The sequence below is a fragment of the Pyxicephalus adspersus genome, chromosome 1 (assembly GCF_032062135.1).
Source record: "Pyxicephalus adspersus chromosome 1, UCB_Pads_2.0, whole genome shotgun sequence".
Taxonomy (NCBI): domain Eukaryota; kingdom Metazoa; phylum Chordata; class Amphibia; order Anura; family Pyxicephalidae; genus Pyxicephalus; species Pyxicephalus adspersus.
Genome location: NC_092858.1, coordinates 72,663,549 through 72,685,678, shown reverse-complemented (window position 1 = coordinate 72,685,678; position 22,130 = coordinate 72,663,549). Strand labels below are relative to the sequence as shown.

Sequence of the window (22,130 nt, the reverse complement as noted above, 5' to 3'; positions counted from 1 at the left end):
TGTCCTGGGGCAAGTCTACTTTGCAGGCCTGTGGTGTAATCCACAAATTGCTTCCCTTTCTCCTAACAATGTAATTTACATGCAAATTGCTTAGCACCGATGACTACTCTTATGGACCTTACAATATATTGGCTTATCAAGTATCACACATACTAGTATATACTACAACAAAGCATAGGTTATTCTAGCAATAGAAAAAAAAACTCAAAGAAATTGTATTATTTAAAGCATGTTGGCATTTTGTTTCATGACAAATGCCCAGCTTTGAATATAGCCTAAAAAGCAGGTGTCTGATTGGTTGCTACATTATACTCTCTCAGTAAACATACAAAAGCAAATATAATTTTTAAATAAATCTTGCTTGACAGAGGGTGAGCGTGAACAAAAACTTCAAAGGTTTTCTGGGATATCAGTATGTGTTGACCATGAAAAGTCCCATGTATGCCTTCTAGATGTGAGCTCCGATAGCTGATTAATGTTTCATCTGAAATCCGTGCATATGGCAACCTGGAACTCCTAGATTTAAAAGACTGCAAAATGCACACTTGATTCAACAGAACACAAGCTGCGCTTGCTGTCAGTATATCCTTTTTTTGATCTTATTGTTTGTGAATTCCATCTCCACCAATTTCACAGTCTGATTTCAACCTGCTGGTGTTTTTAAATCTCCTTTTTCTTCTCTGTCTTTGCTTGTAACGTGCCTGTGTCTGCAAGAGCACGTTGACTTGCTTATCGAGCTTCAAAATAGGATTCTAGATTTTTTAATCCATTTAGGCACATCACTTTAATAAATGACTGTAAGAAAAGGAATAATCCTTTGCAGTTTGATCTCCAGATCAAACATTTTTTTTTTCTTGCTTCGTCCAAATCAGTGAGATGGCCCCTTTCTTTTCAAGTCCCAATTAAGGATTGTCAGTATTACAAGGTGCTGTGGAGGATACTGAAAGATGCTGAGCAGGCGTTTTATTTTATAGGGTTCATACAACAAGCCCTTCCCTGAATCCTAGCCTAACCCACCTTAGAGTCCCAAAGCTAACAATTAAATGGCCTTTGAAAATGGCAGAGCGGCTTAAGAAAGGAAGTCTCACTGGAGTCTAACCTTTTCTTAAGCTGCAAGATTGTGTTTGGAATTAATGATAACTTTCCAGGCTCAAAGTGTGCCGGGAGAAGCGGCAGTACTTTTCAGAGCAGAAGTGGAATAGCTGCAGCCTTCTTGTGTCGTGCATATAAAGTACCAGGAAAAATCTGCCCTCTGTGTTATCAGTCACTAGGCTCTTACAAATTCGTTAGCAGCTGAAGAACCCTATTACCTCTCTGCGACAGCCACCAGCCACATCCTTTTCTAAGGAGGTGTAATTGTTTCTTTATATGGCATAAGTTGTTAGCTTTAGCTTAGTCCACACAATATTTTTCATCAATTTAAATCCTTCACTTGTTAATTAGCACAGTAGGCTTTTCGCCAAGTGAAATATTCTGGAATTTACTGCAGATGGACTTGTCATTGGGCAGCCTGATCTGTGTTAAAATAAACCTTCATTGTGTATATCTGCAACTGATAAATATGAGGAACAAAAGAAACCACACAATTCATGCCATTGGGTGGTCATCATTGGAGTATGTATTCCATTCTTTTCAAATAATGTCCTAGGCAGGAAGGTCAGCTGCAACCCATGTACTATATATGTGGACTGTCAGCAATATCCAATGATTCTTCTTTGCATGTTAGCTGTACAGGATTTCCATCTGGAGATATATATATATATATATATATATATATATATATATTTCTACTGTGTTTGGTAATTATTGAGGAAAATGCAAGAAGCCAGTAGTCTACTTCATACTCTTTGCTGGGTAATGTCAGATTTTACATTGTGTTAAAGATCTCACTATTGGTCTAATGTTTTATGGAATGAAAGAAAGTGGTCCGTCCATCCAGTTGAACTTTTTATTTTTAAAGGAGCACGAAAATCCTTAAAGTCATTAAAAATTTACCGATCTCTCACCTATTCTAGTCTTTTTTGGGCATTTTTTGGACTTTTTGCTTCAGCTCTTCACAGCCTTTGTGAAGATAATGCTTGCTCCTACTTCTATGTGATGTTATGGATAATCCCCCCCCCCCCTCACACACACTAACAATCCTGGTGTTGGTTTGTCTTGGCAGCTCGGATGATTGACTTTCCCTTAAAGTGGAAGAAATACAAGCAGTGCCCAGGGTTATACAGCATATTTGCCAGTTATGGCACACTTATCCACCAAAATGTTTATCCCCATTTCTGCAATGGCTGCCCAGTATTTGGCCATACTTATTGGTTCAGGCAAGATGACTTGACTTTCTCTCATGCACATGAACAACTTCATTGTAGCCAGATTCTGTGCTGACTGAGCAGAAGAAAGATGACAGATGACGAAAGTTTACAATCTCTTCTGTTTTGGGGGGAACAAAAACATTTAAATGTACTTCTTCTAAGTCAATAATCATATTACCATGTCCTTTCACATGAGTCAGAAATATAATGATAAAGACTAGAAAACGGGTCCTGCTTGGACACATAAAAGCTTGAACAAGTACGAACAAATATATTAAATAACCAGAACATTAAAACCCCCCATGTAGTGTAATGTAGGTGCCTCTTGTGCCACCAGAACAGATCTGACCCATCCAAAGTTGTCCTGTATTGTCCATCTGGTACCTAGGCTTTAGAAGCAGATCCTTTAAGTCACATTGCCTCTGCCTGGCTTCCATATGTTCCCCAGGTAAACAGCGCATATGCACCCAGCCATCCATTTGCTTTAAAGGAAAATGTCATTGATCAGACTAGTTCACCTTTTACCATTGCTCAGTGATCCACCTCTTACCCTTATCTTCCCATTCTAGGCTGTGTGGTCAACAGTGGTCAGCTCTTCTGACACTCTAGAACCTGCAATGCTGTGTGTGTCACCATTGTTTCATGGCCAGCATTATATTTTTAGGAACTTGAGCCATACTAGTTCTCTTCTGAGACCAGACCATTCTGTCAGCTATAGACTAGTTGTCCACCATTGCACTATTCTTTTGTACTTACCACTGCATACCAGAACACCCCATAAGGTTTCCCCTCTTGGAGATACTCGGACCAAGTTATCCATCCGTCACAGTTTGGCTCTTATTAGAGTCCCACTTTCAGTACATCATCCTGAAGAAGTGATTGTTCATTGCTGCTTACTATGTCCAACCCCCTGAGAGATTATATTGTAGCACAATAATCAATATTGTTAACTTTTCAGAGGACTAAATACTAAGCTGATTGGTTTGTATGTATACACATGTTCTTTTAAGTGTTTGGCTGCATACAGTTTGGGAAATCACTGTTAAGGAATTGATATAAACTTTAAAATACTAAATGCTGGCCAAACACCTAATAATTAAATATGTATCAGTCATAGGTTTGACAGTTTTGGTTGATCTTTTTTTCAGGAATTATTATTTGCTACAACAAATAACATTATTGAATGTCAGTTTAGTAATATTAGTTTTCAGAAGGTATGAAGCTTTTGCCGAAAGTCTGTTGCTTTCAGCTGCCATATTCCTACATATATGGTTGGCTAATTTTGTTAACTTGACAGTGTATTGTTAAAAAATAAAAAGCCTGGACACACACACTAACTTTTATACATTGAATACCCTGAGTCAGTTTGGATAGCTGCACCCTTTGCTTAGTTTACTTTCCTTAAAGTCCTATTTGTATCATTGCAAATGAGGAAGCCTTACACATAATGTAGAACACAAGACATCTGTATTCTCATCAGGCTTATTTCGACCACTGGACCACATATTTTTCCAGTTATTTGCCCATTCAGGTGGACAGAGGACAGTACTAACAGGAGGAGAGCTGTGACTTGCACGAGTAGGGGCTGGGGGAAACTACAACAGGAAGTTATGTTCTTATCTGGGTCTATTCCGTACATTCTGTAGCACATCTGCTTTGCTCTGGTGCAGTTATATTTGGAGAAGATATTGTGTAAAATGATCATTGCAGTTGGTTGATGGATGTTGACCCTGTAAATGTACCCTAATTGCTGTTACTTAAATATGTTACTTGAACCTTATTGCAAGCTTAAAATATTATTTTTATAGGTAGGGATTTTTGCCCCCTATAAGTAAATTGTTTCTAACTTTTTACTCGATTATCTTGACTTTAATAAGTATAATGGTTTGACAATACTGTGCAATACTTCCCCACATCCTTTTTTTTTTTTTTTTAAATGTAACCTGGCTAGAGGAATCTTCTGGTGAGAACACTGGAGATAAGGAGAGTGAGACTTCCTTATAATGGATACTGTATGTAATCCGAGTGGGAGCAGAACACAATAGACTTTGCCAATACAATGCAGCAGACACAACTAAAAGTGGGCAATTCAGTTCCCCATTCTATACCTTCACAATGTTTTACTTTGTCTTGTATTGTGCTTAGTAATTGTATACATTCTTCTGATTTCCTGAATGCTATGCAGAAAGTGCATATATAGATACAAAATAATAACAGGGAAGCTATTTTTTCCCACATCTTCTGTTCATCCATATTTATAATTCTTTTGTGCTTGTAGGTTATGGAAAAGTTTAATAGTTTGTAGGTGTGTTCTCTTTGTAACTGTATTATTCAAGTTTAGCCCTTTAATTTCAATAGATGATCGATTTAAAACCACTTAATATGTGTTTTGCTCGCAGTCTGCTATACCACCATACAAAGGATTAAATGTGTTTCCTATGTATTTGCAGATTGTAAAGTGTGTAGGTGAAGGCTAGGATCTGTTGATATGGATGTGCACAATATTTCTACTACTTTGTGTCAATTGAACAAAAGGTAGTTATATCAAACGATTTCCTATAGCTATAAATAGATTATATATAGTCTGTTACATAGTAGCTCAAAGCAAGTCTTTGATTTTCTTATTGTACAAGAAATTAGAATCTTTGGCCCTTAGAAAAAAAATAAAAACATAGCAAGACCAATGTAAATACATTTATGTGTAGTTTCTATAGCTTATTGATCTTTTTAAATTGCATTTTAACTTGCTAAATTAATAAGTGTACTTGTAAAGTAAGGTACATGCATCCATTATCCAGGCTTGTAGTTTAGAAATATAAATGTGCCATGAGCTAGCAAAAATTACCTTTGGCCACTGCACCCCCAGCTCCAGAAATCTGCATATGTGCTGGAGTTTTTATTTATTTTTAGGGTTTGTGTGTGTGTGTGTATTTAATTTTTTTGGTTTGTTTTTTTGATTTTTTTGAAACAAGCTTTCCCCAAAACTGATATGTCAGGTCTGCATGGTTGCTGTCGACTTGAATCACATTTCAGGACTTCACTGGTGAGCTATTCCCACCAGATTTCTCAGTTCTGCCCAACTGCCATTGCTATTAGAAAGCCAAATGTTGTGCCAAGCTTCCCTGATGGATTCTCAGTAGCACAGAATAGAATAAACAAATAATTATGGAGTCCGACTGGTAGTGTCAACTTTTTATGGCAATTTGCGAGGGAACAGTCATACAAAACTTTTGCTGGGAAGTCTTGGAGTTTTTCAAATGTTAGGATGCCAACTGACTGCTAGTGCTCTCATTGAAACTAAAAACTCAGTTTGGGTTTTCCTTGCCTTTATTTATTTATTTTTTTTTTGGTATCTCACATGCTATTTTGCGTTCAAGTTCTTTAAGTTAAATTTTTGCTATTTTAATGATTTGACAACCTTAATGGGTATACCTGCTTAAACACCTTCACAATGAATTTTAATGACAAACAATTTTCTTTCACTGAATTTGTTTCTAAATCCCAACTACTGCCACATTTTATTACTTTTGTTGTGTGATACAGTGGGGGGATGGGTTAGTCTTTTCCCGGTTCTGTCTGTTATCTGTTATCTTCATGGAAAGAGTTCATTTCACTTTTTGTCAGGGCAGAAAGTTAATTAATTTATCTCCCATAGTCACATAGGCAAATACAAAAACACTTTTTAAGTTAGGAATAGTTTAGAATTTGACAATGTTTTTTTATCACTGTCCATGGACTCCTTTACTAGGGATTGCTTGTTTTTTTCATTCATTTCGTGAATAGACATTACAGGGATTAGAAGCAGGGAAAAAAGTCTCCCTAATTGGGTCACAGATTTAATGAAAAAAAATTAAAAAATCATACAAAAGCATCATCTTCATCATTCTATCCAAATCCAAACTAAAAATTGATAGCAACCAAATACTAAATTTATTATAGCAAGGGAAAATATGTGGAAATGTTTTTTAGGAAATATTCTAGGATGTTTGAGAAGGATTTTGGTGAAAGTTAAAGGTATCTGTAAAATATGAAATATGAACCCAATTAGGAAAAGTGTCAAAAATACTCCTGAAATGGTACTCCCATCCGAATCGAATAGGGTACTGTTAAAAGTATTTTAACTTACTTTATTCCTTACTTCTGGCTCTTTTACTCTTTGACTTTCCCCTCTTTTTCATTGTGAGCCCTCAGATTCTTTATTTACAGTGCAGGAGCAGTGGCCCTGCATTTTATATGATAACCTTAGAAAGCTGTGAGTTACTGGGCCGGGCCAGTGGTTCCTTGAAGTGGAGGAGGCCTGTGGAAATGAGAAAAACAGTAAATAAAGGTGCTTTCTATTGGTATCCTAGATGTATCCTTCAATGTGAGGGCGATTTCAAAATATGCCCAGAGTTAAACTTTAGAGAAAGTTTTTAGTAGCAATAACAGTGAATTTTGTTGGGCTTGTTTTGTGCTTATCCTCTCAGGGGTTCATTTTTCAAAGGTAATAACTGTTTTAAAACTTTACCAAAACATAGCCTGTCTCACGGTGATATATTTCTACTCTTAGGGCCAAGGAAAAAAAACATATCAATGTAATTGGCTCTTACAAAGAGGAAAATAAACTATGAAGTTTTAATAAATCTTCAGTCCTGGCTCCTGTATAAAATAAATGTTTTACCTAGTTGTGTCAATGAATTCTTTTTGATTCTGCATTTATTCTTCTATAGCAACGGTTATCTGTAGATCAATTTAAAATGAATAAAGGTTTCAGCATTGTTGTCAAGATTTGTGGTGAAACATTGACAGTTTGTGTTTTCCAAGGCATCCGCTAATCAGATTTAGGTTCTGACCAGCTACATTTTATTTAAGCAGGACTTAACGTGGAGCATGGGAATATTTACCATATTGCACAAATATTGTACATTATGGTAGAAATAATTTGTCCTACTCTAGCAATGATGGCTTTGTGCTCTCTGATACTGCCATCTGTTCTGCTGCTTCTTCAATATTCAATGGCTTTTACCCATTGGGAAGCAATTGTTTATGCATATGCATTGGAGTTACATTATTCTAACTTTTTTATATATTATATATAAGATTATATACTAATATTTTTATTTAGTAATGACTTTGGTGTATGGGCACATTTTAGGTTGTAATTGTATCTTTGCAAAGAGTTTATACCTTTACTTTGCAGTAGCAGATTCAAGAACACAGTGATTGTAAAATGCGTGGTCCCATTCTGCTTGGCTTGGTATATACAATATACTTTATACATGGCATTTATTACTCTATACAAACCGGATGGTTAGTTAAAGGAAAAGTTTTTATAAAAACTTGTTTCCTCACCCTCCGTAAGCATCTAACCTTATCTAAACTCCACCACCTGGCTGCTGGCTTAGGCTTTTTACCAGTATGCTCTAGTGAGGTCTATTGGAGTTACTGTGCAGGCTTAGCCAGTGGCAGAGGAGGTTTTGGCTCAAGAATGTGAATACTATAAGCAGCTATTGATTTTAAGGGGAGGTATGAAGATAAGTAAATACCTGGATATGAGTGGGGTTAAAAAAGGCTATAGGACTATGGAGTGTTTTGAAAAAAATAGACTTGTTCATTAAATGCAATACATAATCTTTGCTTGGAATGTGTGTGCATAATTTGTAACTCTTTGCTGTTCTCTCTTTTAGCCATGAGTCCCAAACAACCTGCTGGGATCATCCCAAAATGACAGAGCTTTACCAGTCTTTAGGTAAGCAGTGTTTTACTCTGAATCCATCTGACAAGTTATAGATACATTTAAAATATTTTGTGTTTTTTTTATTTGAACATGCAGAAACTATGAATATTTGTCAGCATAAACTGAAAATTAATTTTGTCTGCTTTGGGAGCTTTTATCCCAACAATACCTTAGAGATTTAGATAAGGATTAGGCAGAATATTTCTGTATTAGTTTGTGATCAGGTACACTTACTGACCTACAGAAGTGCTTATTATCATTCAGCATATTTTAACTCATTTGACTTGCATGATACTTAGGTAAATTATGCGTGTTTTCTTCAGTTCATTGGGATAAAAAAAAGCCTCAATATGGTTTTAAGCTTTTTAATATGGTGTCCTTTTGGCTTTCTTTTGTGTGGAAGTTTTGTTAAAGGTCACCCAAATGTAACCAAATCACAAAAAGATATTGCCTCTTTCTTCTTCTGGTACTTCTTGGGCACTTGATTTAGGAAAACAAGTGATTGCCTGATTGCATTTACCCATTCGAGGTAGAAAAGGTGAAAATAAATAGTGCTCAGTAATTATTATAGCATTAATTAAAGTATTTTTTACAAGTTTTTTTTACAATTTAGGAACTGAAATTTGACTTGATATCTGCCGCTTGCAGGCAGAAATTATCAGCAGATCAATACACCTACAGCTACAATGTAAATATTGCTTTTGTCCAAGAGGTATACTATTGGCTCATGTGATTCAAGTAAACCCAAGTTGCCAATCTAGGCTTGCTTTATTGTTGAAACCCATACCAAATATTAGGACCTTTCCAAGGTTTGTACATTTGTGCCCAAATATAGTTAAACAGCCCTTTCAGATGTTTGGTAGATAATGATATTTGCATCTGCACATTCTTCCTGGGCAATATTGTTTGGTCCTTTTTGTTTCCTGGATTCATATACAATATATAATAGAGGTTACAATAGAAGCTGGTGATAACACTGACACAGGCGGGTTAGAATTGAGCTGCAGCTGGAATGTGCAGAGGTGGTGGGAATGCTGACACTCACAGTTGAACAGAGGAAGGAATTATGCTTGGACTACTGTTGGAGTATCCATGTCAAAATCTATCTATCTATCTATCTAATTATCTATCTATCTATCTATCTAATCTATCTAATCTATCTAATCTATCTAATCTATCTAATCTATCTAATCTATCTAATCTATCTAATCTATCTAATCTATCTAATCTATCTATCATATATAACTAAACCATCACTTCTGGAAGGATGATGCTCTTCGGGCTTCTGTAGTAGTGAGTAGGTTGCCATAATAATAAAGTGTGACATATGTATAACATATGCAGCTAACAGATGTGCTCATCAGACAATATATTTTTTCAAATCTATGCAGTATATTTTAGTTTTTACATTTTTTAATTGCAGTTTATATACTTTTATATTCTATAACTGGTAGGCCCCCTATACATCTGCTTATATTTTTTTTTCAAATGGTAGATATAAATGATGAGGACCTTTGTCCATGATCTAAGACATATGTTTCTCCTGAGTTTTTCTTTCAGGTTTTGATTTCGCTGTAGCATACCCCTAGTACAATTTCCAATTTATATGCTCATTTTTTTAACCATTTTTCACAGCATGCATGGAATGTATGTTTGTTTATTTTTCATGAGTTTACTTGTTTACAAAATGCAAAAGGCTTAAACAACCACTGTTGGAAAATTGATTTTTTTTCCTCTCACTGAAATCCCCTGATAGCTCTTAATAGGCTATTATGGCTCAATATCTTGTATCAGAACTTCGTCAAAGTGAAAAAGATGCATGAAATAGCAGTACAAGTGGCAGACTGGGGAAGATATAATAAACCCTAGTCTTTGTGTATGTTGTAATTTGTTTACCCTAAAATATTTGAATTTCTTAAATGGTATCAGACACTGGGAATTATTATTAGTAATGCAACGGCCCAGACTGTGACTGTTGGTGGGTAAAGTTTTTATGGATGGGGCAGCCATTACTAGCCAGACAGCTTTATTCAGCCATTCAGCCATACAGATTTATATTTGCTTGGACCCAGCAAGGCATAATCTGGTTCACAAGTCACTATGGGAAACAAGGGAGTTGCAGCAACAATGTTTTTTTGCTGCTTTTTCTCAAAGCCCAATAAATCTTTTTTTTGAGGCTAGCAACATGTTTCTTCATGACCCAGGACTCTTTATTGGTGTGGTTTCATTTTTACCTAAATTGTAAATATACAACATACAGGCATTTTCTTTCCCCTGAGTTTTGGTTTTATTTTATTTCTATCTATAAAGAAACCCTTTTCCTGCACTCTGCCTTGCACAGTCTGTGGGGTCTTGCAGAAACAGCAGGTGCATATTTAGTATTCTATTTTAGAGAGCAGTAGATTTGTCCATCAGCTTTTTTCAGCCTTCCAAGTAGTTTTTCTGCTGGCTTTCGTATTCTCGCTTTTTTTTTTTTTTTTTCTCGCTTTCGGGGGAAAAAATATAGGCTACATCTTTTCTGTAAATGAGACATCATTATGTAGAGCTTTTGCCATCTGCACATTGAACAGGTAGCTGTGCTGAATTTTTAATCTGTCAAAGAATTAAAATGCTTGTTTCTGCATTACTTTTCTGGACATAAAACCTATCAGCATAGCAGAGATATAAATTGCTTATCTGTCTATTGTAAGCAGATCTTCATACACTACATTTTTATTAAATCAGCACTTCCTTTCTGTTATTTTTTTTATTTTAAAGAACAAGCAAATTTGCTAGGGAAAAAGCAAGAAAAACAAAAATAAACATTCCTAAGTAACAAAGGAATGATTTTGGATATAATGTTTTTATTATTATTATTAATATTTTATTAAACATATTGATTTCCATCCACAGTGCAATTTGTTTGGGTACCTAACCTCAAGGGATGAGGCAGTTCCTTATAAACTTTGTTTAATATAAAATAATTGTTGCCAAAAAAAACTGTCTTTGGACTATACTTACTTTGATGTTATATTAATTTCCAGGGTTAGCCAAAAAACTATCTTTCCTTGTTAGGGATGTGGGGCCACGCATAGGCAGAGAGGCTGCTGGTCTATAGATGCAAATGATGCTGCTACTATGATTCCCGGCATTACTTGCGTCTATAAAACAGTCCAATGCAGGGCCACGCATAGGCAGCGAGGCAGCTGCTCTAAAGATGCAAGTGATGCCGTCATTACAATTTCCTGCATTACTTGCTTCTATAAAATAGTCCATTGGGGGGCCTTGCATAGGCAGAGAGGCTGCTGGTCTATAGACGCAAGTGATGGCGGAAATTGTAGTAGCGGCGCTATTTCAATGCAGCGGAAGGCCAACTGCAATTTAAATTTAGGATTCCTTTGGGGGGGTCAAAGTTTGGCACCCCTTCTCTAGGGTAAAATGAATGAGAAAGGCTGCAGTAGTCTAACAGGCCCATTCTAGACACATCCTTTTCTTCCTTAACGCTACAAATCTGCATGAGACTTTACACTGCCACCATAGAGGCCTGGAATATGAAAAGGGCAAGAAGCACAATATACTGGTTAAAAAAAGTATTTCCATGCACAGATCTGTCATATCCTATACTAGTACAGAACTAGAGGAAAAAAGAAAATGGGTGTGATATTTCACTTGGGCTTGTTGTGTAATGTAGAATTCTGAAAAACAACTCAGGTTTGCTTTAGGTTTCATTGTGTGTGCAATTCAGTTTGCCTGCTTCTGGAACTGAACAATGTGCAGGGTCATCAAGGCTGCAATAGATGAAATCTGGGCAATGTCGGTTTTAAATTGTGATTGAAGTAGATTTATAGAATGTTTGGCTGTATTATTGTACTGAAATGAGTTACAGGGACATGGCCTAATTTTTAACTCTTTTTTTCCAAGTGGTAACTTGTTTCTTAATAGGAATAAATAACACCTCTTCCATCCTGAGTAGGTTGTGAGTGGGCTTTGCTGTCATTTACCTAGTAGTATAGCTGATAGGGGAAAAATTTAGTTATTACTGGGTACCCTGCTTCTACTATGTATGTGTCATAATTGAGAAATGGTGCACAGATGCTTCTTGCTCTTTGCACCTTCTGAGACTTGTTATAATGAATATGAAGTAGTCTAACTTGTGTAAATCTTTGTCAGACAGACTTGGGGAACCCTAAACGGTGTCCATTTAGTGTAAGTACCCACTAACCTATGGGTTACTGAAAAATGAAACCTGAAAAACTGACTTAGAATAATGACGAACCCCATGTTAGTAAATTATGGTTTGTCATTGGAAACATATTCCTATAGTGCTTTTTGATTTGTGAACATGGTCTTTCAATATGGGAGGAATACTTGATGTATAGAACATGGTCTGATGTGGTGATGAGTAGGTTAATCTTGATCCAATGCTTTTATTGTGCTGTCTCTGTGCCTACATACATTACTTCTTGATTTGGTTGTAAAACAAAATTACCAGGTGTGTTTGCTTGCAGTTCTAGATGCAGATGTGTACATTCCAGTGTACATTCCTGCACAGCGGTGTGGTATTTTCCTGACATTCTCCAGCTGTACTGAATGCTTAGAATGCAGAGAAATCACTCAATAATGTTTGCCTTGACTTTTACTGGGACATAAAACAGTTTAAACTTCATGCATATCTGCCATGTTAACATATTATGTTTTACTGTCTGCATAGACATGTTTTATTGTGATATAGTATGAAGATTTATAAATCTGCATCTTTAAAAGTACACTAAAATGTGATCTGTGGTTTACCCAAATGTTTCCCTCTGGTAAAAACAAGGAACTCTTATCACGCCATTTATAAATATTGTGATAGCCCAAAACAGCTGGTTCTATCAACAGTGTTTGGGTTCTTTACATGACTGCTCATGATGGCGAGATTAGAGGACCTATCCTTTCACAATTCTTCCCCATGTGTGACCCATTTCCAGCATGGTCTGCAGGAAACCCTCCCTGGCAGTACCAGTTGTTTGAGGTCCTTGAGGACAGTCACGTTGTTCTCGCCAGGTCCCTTCTTGTGTGTATGCGCAGCCTTTAAATATCATTCTCACACATAATATTCACACTGTTGCAAAATACTCTCTTCCAATTTTTGTTACTGCTATATGTATAGAGACTTGTGTAAGGCAATAAAAGCCGCTCTTGGTGACTTGGTGTAATTACTTGACTCTCTATTTTTTAATGTTTGGTTTTTTTTTTTGTAACATAATTTAGATCAGCTGTTTATTAGGATGACCTATTTCCATGGGCATCTAAGTGTTGAAAGGCTTTAGGGAGTGGCTAAGACACATCATATTGGTAAAGAAATACTTTAAAGACCATAGCGATTTGCAGGATTGTGTGAAAGATTGCTATTCTGAAGAGCCCAGAGGTGAGCAGAGGGTGCCAGGTGATGAGGAAAGATGTCACCATTTTATAGAGTGGATTTTAAGTAACAGGCAGGAAATATATTTGGCAAAGCATACACAGTTTGATGGCATCCTGTCACATCAATTAAACACTGAATGCTGTAAGCAGAATTCCGCATTGGGCTTCCCTTTTGTAGGGAATTGAGCTGCTTCAGCTGACAGGACAGCCTAGGTAATCTGCGGTGTGAGGATCATTCTAGTCCTCTGTGGCATTCTGAATAAACATGCAGCATTCACCTGGAAAGAGAAGGATGGTACATTCTCTATTTACAGTTAAAATGACACAAACTCTGATACTCAGCAGGTGAGGGAGCAATGAGAAATTGGGAAATGTCTTCTAAATGAATACAAAAGGGAAGCCCCATGCAAAATTCTGCTTACAGCATTCAGTGTTTAATTGGCGAATGGAGCTCCCAGATTCATTGATCTGAACATAACAATCAAATTCCATGAACTTACTTTTATCAGAAGAAAGGTAATTTTAGCCAGGTGCACCCCAACAATGGCCCGATTTATTAAAGATCTCCAAGCCTGGAGAGAATACATTTTCATCAGTGAAGCTGGGTGAAACAGAAAACCTGAAATGGATTTCTGAAAAATCGTTTGGCAAATGTTTTCAATTCTCGACCCAGATTCATTCCAGGTTTGCTGGATCATCCAGCTTAACTGATAAAAGTGTATTCTCTTCAGTCTTGGAGAACTTTAATAAATCAGGGCCAATGTGTGTAAAACCCAAAGCCATTGGATCAGTTTGGCAGCCAGACAGCTAGCAATACCTGCCTACCTATTTCTCAAATCCCAATTTCCTTTAACCTCATGTAGCTCTAATTTGTACTAGCAATTTAATTTATGAAGGAAGATTATAATTTAATATAATTATATATTATCTTTTTCAGAGTCCTGGCTCTGAATAATAATACAGGTTGGTAGAGTACATTGTTGTGTAATGAGTATAAAATAACATTTTGTTCTTGTGAAAATACATTTCATGCATTTATGTCTTTGGGCTAACTATGTAATCTTTAAGGGTTTTGTGGCATTTTTTTTTTTTTCTCTTCTTAAATTTCTCTCTGTTTATATGTGACAATTTGCTTGCCACAGGGGTTCATTATGTCTGCAGAACAATGACCAGAGCCTTCATTACTTAGTCCCTTTATTTCTTAGTTTCTTGTTATTTCTGAATAAAAGTAATAAAACACATCACCCTTGTTAAAAATTCACAGCTCTATGTGCTAAAACCATGCTTTTGGGTTGTCAGGATAATGGAGTATAATTTATATGTCCCGATTGCATGAAATACATATAACACAAATATCTTTATTGAGAAATTCTCTGCCGTGTTTTTAAAAATAGGACGCATGTTAATTATTACGAAATTAATATATTGGATATCCCTGGGAGGAGATCGTACCAATATACCTATTCATTGGTGCAGCTCTACTTCCTAAGTAGCAAAGATTGGAACTATAGTTCCACTATTAAAAAAAGAACTGTGATCAGACAGGATCTGTACTGCAGAAGGGACATTGCCCCCATACCCACCTGTCTGTTCGCTTTCAGATGATGATGCCAGGATATACCAGGTGTCCTGTCAATGTTAAGACTGAATGAACTCCCGGCCTGGCCAATCAAGATGGCTGAAGATCAAGAACCCTGAAGAAGACTGTATGAAGATGGTGGCACTTGTGAAAGCAAATAAAAAAGTGAATGTTTCAGGGAATGTCAGATTAATTGCTTCATAAATGGACCCCATGTGGTTTGTTTGGTTGTAATTGATTTTATGGGTCAGGGCCTTTTTTTGTACAGTGTTTGTAGATTGTTTCATGCAGTTGTTTTAGCTCATATGACAGGGTTTTTGTAAGTGGTATTGGGTTCCCATTTTGAACTCCTTGAAGAAGTTTTATTCCATTTCTTTGGTTACTACAGGTGGGCCCTTTATGTTTGTTAGCTTGACTTTCTTCTTTGCAGTACTATACAAGGGTTGTGCTTTAAATTCACTTCTCACAATGCAGGTCTTTGAGTTTGCTGTTTGACTGAAAACAATGTGCTCTCTTTGTGTCGGTTATCTTTCCTTAACGTTTGTTAAGGGAGGGATTCAACACTGAGCTATTGAGGGTTCCCCTTAGAAGTCTGTGTAATATGAAAACACACATTTAAAATAGCAAGGTTGTAGCCTTGTCATATAAAAACTTTTTTTGATAAACAAAAATAACTAAAATTATTAAATCACCTAGCATAGAATTTTCTGTTGTTAGGGTGGTATAAAAGTAATAAAATATAATATGGTATATAATAAAGGTATAACATTTATTCATTTTTTCCTCTCTATTTTATAAATTATTTGACTGTCTATTATATCAGATTACACTTTTTACACCATTAATGCCTTCATTAATAATTTCAACTGCTTTATTAATAATCTATAGGCTGATGATTAATAGTTTAAATTAAATTATTTATGAGGCTGGTTATTAATATTCCTGTTCGTGTTATATTGGAGGGATATTATAATGGCACATTTTTTAATGATCAAAAAGGTATATGGGATGGGTGTGGGTATAATTAAGCCAGTATGGAATATTGCATTATTACATTAGCACAAATTAATTTGTACATTTCTGCATAATAATGGGCATTGCAAAGTGCAGGTTAGGGCGTGTTCACCGTTAATGTTAACATACGCATGAATAGGTTTTGCATGTTGACATATTGTCAGTGCACCTTGGCACATAATGAAAATACCTTGTTCTACTTTGTAACACATTTGGCCTGATTTATCACAGCTGTCCAAGGCTGAAGAAGATTATTCTGGGTAACCCAGCAAAGCTAAAGTGGATCTGGTCCAGCACTGAAAAAATGTACCACAAAATAGCAAATGGTTTTATAAAAATTCATTCCAGGTTTGCTGGATCACCAAGGTTCAACCATGATAGTCTATCTTCTGCAGCCTTGGAGAGCTACAATAAATCAGTTTCAATGTGTCTTCACATCTGTGTGGTACAGTGTTCTATATATAGCACAGGTGTTTTTTACTTTGCTACATATGCCGTTTTTTTCCATTCAGAATAAACCACACTGCAATTGCACTGCAATCCACTATTACCTGCCTATAGCTATGAATTACCATATACCTGTTCATTGACATGCGATGTGGTAATGCATGATAAAACAATAATGTAGCCTGAATAGGTCCATAAAATAGTCTTTTTATGTGTTTTCATTTATATCAATAAAAAATATTTTGAAGAACTAATATGCCTTGGTGTCCTAGCAGTGCTGTAATGACTTGGATTACCTAGAAGGATAGTTGGACCCATAGTGTCCTATCAACACCCCTGTTTTTGTGATATATTTCTTAGAACATGTTTAAGCTGGCACAGCTTCTTCACATTCATCCAATTTTGTTTAGTTTTGTAGAAGTGACAAATTCCAGTGTTTTACAGAACTCATGGATTCTTCCTAGCACCTCTTACTTTGCTATGTTGAAAATTATTGCATTGCATAACTAAATTATGGTTTTATTTTAAAGATTAGATTTGAACAAAGGCTGATGTAATTCTCAGTGCTAAGTAGATCCATGTTTTATTAAGGATGTGTTGTTGTCTCTGGTTAAATATGCAGCATTCCCACCTGCTCTTGCAGCTTTAGCTGGAGTGTTAATAAGTGAGATGTCATATGTGACCGAGAAGCACACAGCCGGAATTGGGTTGTAATGGTGCATATCTGCAATTTACTAAGATTGTGGTGCCCTGGAGACCTTTCTACAGCTGAAGCTAGTCTGATATGAGTGTGCTGTTTGGATCCCTTGCAATCTAAAGGCCTGTGTCAGCAGAATTTGGTTTATGTTGATGGGGTCAGTTTGAGATCATTTAGAATTTGACAGGCACATTGGATCTGCTGCTGACATGGTGTAATAAAGGCAACATACAATTAGCATATAGCTAGTTTTAGTTTGGTACCTGCAGCTGAAGCATTGCAGGGAATGGTTATATTTACTCCTCTTTGAAAAAATATTTGCGCTTTACACTTATATTTGATCTTTGTTTTTGGGTTTAGACCTGCTTTTAAAATTTCACTGCTTACCAGTCAACTGATTAGGTGCCTTAGTGAAAATGTATATGGTGTTTGGCAAAAAAGAGCACATTCCACAAAACATATCCTTCAGCTGAAATTTAGGACCCTAAAAAATCACAAATTCTAAAGCTATTACTAATTTATTTGCAAACTCTTCCTAATTTCCCAGAAGATCATAGCATGTATAGAGAAAAACTGAACTGTAATGTTTTTGAAAAAAAGAACTATAAAAACGTCATCAGTACATTATATACATGTATACTACCATATAATTAGGTGGACTTCTATGTGGAATTCTTGCTTTGTGTGACCTCCAGTGAAGTAGTCAGAAACTTTAAAAACTGCTCGGTTTCAAATGATGATAGTGAGTTTTTTTGCACATATACCCCTTCAGTAAAATAATAATAGAAATGAAACATTTGTTACTAGCCACAATGTATCTTTTTTTTCTAAAGGTCCTTAGAATTGTTGACCTCTTATGGACATTTTTTTTTTTACCTTGAACCTAGCAGACTTTGTGTACTGAGATAGCAGAATATAACTGAAATAAATGTAACTAAACAGTGTTTTATTAGCTCACATTTCTCTACAGAATATGTACAGAATGGAAGCAGCACATAACATAATTGTTGGTGGTTATCTGATTAAACAAGGGTGAAATTATAACAAACCTAGTGTACTAGAAATGTTCTGCTTGTTCTGTTGTGTTCACTTCATATTAGGCAAATGTATTTGATTTCCATACATTATTGCTAAACCGTGTTGATATAAGCAAGATTTATTGTTGTCTCATTTGCTAGCTGAGATGCAAGCCTGCGAATGTCAGTATAATTTCCTGTGAATCGGTGGCTGACATAATTGCATAAAAACTCATATTTAAGGTAGGCTGAGCTTTCATGGAGCACACTCAATTACCCTCTAGATGTGGAAGAGTACAGAAGGTGGGGTCCCACTTAGGAACAAATTAACTAAAGTCATTTCATTGATTTTTCACAGTGTCCTTGTTCACCGTGCATTATGAATATTAATAATGTGTTGGCTTTCTTTTTTCCCCTTGTAATGTAGTGGTTTTCCATATTTTAGTATTTAGTTATGTAGATGTAGTGTCTTATTCTCTTGCTTCACTTCATTTTAGGACAGCTTCCAACTGGTAACACAGCTAAGGCTAGAGTCGCACTACTGCCATTGCATTTAGCGTGTATGTATGACATGCTGCAATACACTGCAGTGGATTTAAATGTAGAATGTTCCATTTTCACCCGGCACATACACTGACAATGGCTTGTTAGTGCATGAAGGTCGGAGTCAGAATTTTCTAATATACTTCCCATTGACGCCAATTAAATGCACTTAAGTTGACGTGCCTTGACAGTAACATACTACATTGTGTCCAAGTTCTTTTTTTTCACACATTTCTTTGATGCCCAGGATCTTGTCCATCAACATCGGTGGGTAATGTAGACAATATAGTAAAATGATCTCTCCACAACCATATATGTAGTGTGTCGTGGCTAACACCGTGTGAGTGATTTTTGATTGTCAGCGCCTGTTGACAGAGATATGAGCCTTTGAGGATTGCCTTACTCAAGAAATGTATGCATTCACACTTCACCATATATCAATGCATGAATAATGCAGGTCAGTGTGACCAAATAGCTTTGTACAACAAATTGGCGTGAACAGATTTAATCATAAACAATAGATTTTCTCTTGTTGCTGCATTTAGTCTTGAAAACATGAAAAACTCATCACAAGTCTTAATGTGGGACCAAGCAATGAGTATTCTGTGTAATATGCTGGCCAAAAAAAAACTGTAAACAGTTAGATGTAGCATGATAGTCATCCATAGTAAAAGGTAAATTCTTGTACTCTTTATATGCTGGCTGCATTGTGATAGTGACTCTCTTTTAAGCAAACTGGTATATGCTATTACTAAATTATATTTTAAAATAATAAATACGACTGTACAGGGCTAAGTAAAAAATAAAATCTCGTAAAAACAAAGTAAATAAAAAAAATTGTCATGTATTCTTATGTTCTTCTTACGCAGCATTTATTGTTCAATAAAATTTGGGATAATTAAGTCTTGATGTTGGGCATCCAATAAGCAATTAACTCATTGTGTAAGCAAGGCTGCCCAGCATCATTCATGGATCTGTTCTGGTAGATCCATGAAGGACAGAAGAATGACCGCAATAGAAGTGAAGGTGAGAGAGTGCAGCGGGAGCCACTAGCTCGTTCTCCCCTCTGCATAGAACAAAATGGTGCCGTACGGTCACAAAATCCTAGCATGTGTACGTAGCCTTAATCTGGCCAAAGATTTTGGCTTTGAAGCTCCTCCCAGTGCTCCATACATTTGTACACATTGAAATGTTTTAACGAAGGAATGGCAGATCATCATTTACCCAACAGTGAACTTATCAATATGTGTACTATTTATTACCTTGAGGCATATGTTTTAGTTATTATGTTTTGGTTTTGTTGTATTAAGCCTCTAAAAAATGCATCATTGTTCTATAAAACATTTTAGAATACTGATCCCTTTTTTTTTCTTTTCTCTGCAGCTGACCTGAATAATGTCAGATTTTCAGCGTACAGAACTGCCATGAAGCTACGGAGACTGCAGAAGGCCTTGTGCTGTAAGTGCCTGGATCCACTGCTTGTGTAGTGCTATCTTGCTATCACTTATCCTCAAGTCACTGCTTTTTCCCTCATGAATTGACTTGCAAGTGTTTAACAGCTAGAGAAAAAAAATTGTGGTTGTGGTGCCTCATAAATAAATTACCCAGAGCAATGCAGCAGCTGGTTAATGATCTTTAGATTCCTGATTATATTCCAGCTCTGTAATTGAAGTTGGAGTTAACATTTGTTTGCTGAACTTTGTGTTACACCTAAACAATCAGATAGCACTTTATCAGTTTAATGTGCCCCACTGGTTTGTCTCTGACCCAGGGGAGACACATTGCAAAGCCTTACAACTGGAAAACACAATTTTGTCTTATTTATTTTAAGAAACACAAATTCACTATGGATTTTTGTAGGTACATTAAGCAGCCTAAGAAAAGAATCTGCTACACTATAAAATGTAGAGGCTCCACAAAAACTAATGCAGGGATTGATAAGTACTTATTAGCTGTTCTCTTATGGGTTTGTTCCCACTAATGCATTGGCATAACATAGAAATGTATGCTTTACTAAATTACACATAAAATGTATTGGTGTTCTGTGTCGCCATTTATTTTCTTGGCACCCCATACGGCCCTTTCTTAGCACAACATATTTCTTTACATTGGTTGCTGTGCAGTGCGCTATCAAAAGCTCAGCATGCTCTTTTTTTCTGTACATTGTGGTGCATTTGACAGCCAGTTCAAATAAATAGGCTGCCACAGCGCAATACAATGCGTGTGCATTTTGAAAAAGTGTGTAAATGTTCCCTTAGGTTTCCAAAGATATAGGCGGTCAGCTATGCGGATACAATACAACCTGCTTCCCAGAACTTGCGGCTTATGAGCCCACTTTAAACACCAACATTCAGGTCTACCAAATATTTTCATTTATGTCAGTGGAGAGGGGGAGAGGAGATTAGGAGCAACACCTGCAGGTCATTCAACTTCCACTCCAGAATATTCCTGAGGGGTGCAAGCAAATGACCAGACTAACCAAGAGGCAAAATAAATAAACATCTATTTTTTTGAGACCAAGAAAAAAAGTAACGACAAAAATATATTTATGCATACACACACAAGAAATGTTTTTTTTCCCATTGAGTTGTGGAGATTTTAATGTACAATCTTGTTAAGTCCTCCTGCCTCAGTGATAAGAACTGCTTATTCAAGGTGCCTCCCCTCCTCAATATGCTGGATAGACTGGTTCTCTGCAGAAGGGGGGATTGTATAAAAAAAATGTATCTTTCTCAGACTTTCTTCCTTACCACCTAAACAAGCATGACACTTGGAGAATGTTAGGTAGCCCAGATATTGCAAGAATATCATTCACAGTGCTGTGATGTCTTGTTGCTGGATTTTGGCTGCTCCTAATTTCCAGGGAATCTTGTAGGTAGGATGATGACGTATCCTCCTGTTTGTTAGAAGTTCAAACTCTTTACACCCTACACCAGTACTTTTACAGTGTGCTCCTAGGACCTTTTAGTTGGGCACACCACCCAGCTCTTTTCAGTAACCACCCAAAAGTCGTTCACAAAAAAGGTGACCGACGAACTAGGATTGTTGTTGTAAATGAACGACCGTCACGGCGGATCTGATCGTGTGTACGGCCGTTCAGTGATCGTGAATGGTTCTGCAGTACACTTTCTCCTTTACATGTCACTCCCTGCATCGTTCAAACGATTGTATCTAGCATGTGTACATTATTGGTGGATTATATTTGAACAATCATATTGTTACAGCATGTACAGAATTGTGCACAATATAATCGTGCATAATCGTTGATTGGTCGTAATCGCTTGTTTTCTTACAATAATTATTGGAAGTGTGTACCTAGCTTTAGAGCTCTATTTATAAAACATGGGAATCTTGACGTTCTCTTGCAGGAATTGATTACTGTCATTGTAACACGTGAACCTGGAAGATTCCCAGGAGGGAATGT

At 36.4% G+C, this 22,130-nt stretch overlaps 1 protein-coding gene across 8 annotated transcripts in view; it reads left to right on the top strand.

Moving 5' to 3' along the window:
- DMD (dystrophin) overlaps positions 1-22,130 on the top strand; it is a 721,719-nt gene that overhangs the window by 625,848 nt on the left and 73,741 nt on the right. For all 8 annotated transcript variants that reach the window (XM_072414251.1, XM_072414268.1, XM_072414235.1 and 5 more), the window contains 2 exons: positions 7,976-8,037; positions 20,090-20,164. In XM_072414251.1, coding sequence (XP_072270352.1) covers positions 7,976-8,037; positions 20,090-20,164 — 137 coding nt within the window. The remainder of the gene's footprint in view (positions 1-7,975; positions 8,038-20,089; positions 20,165-22,130) is intronic.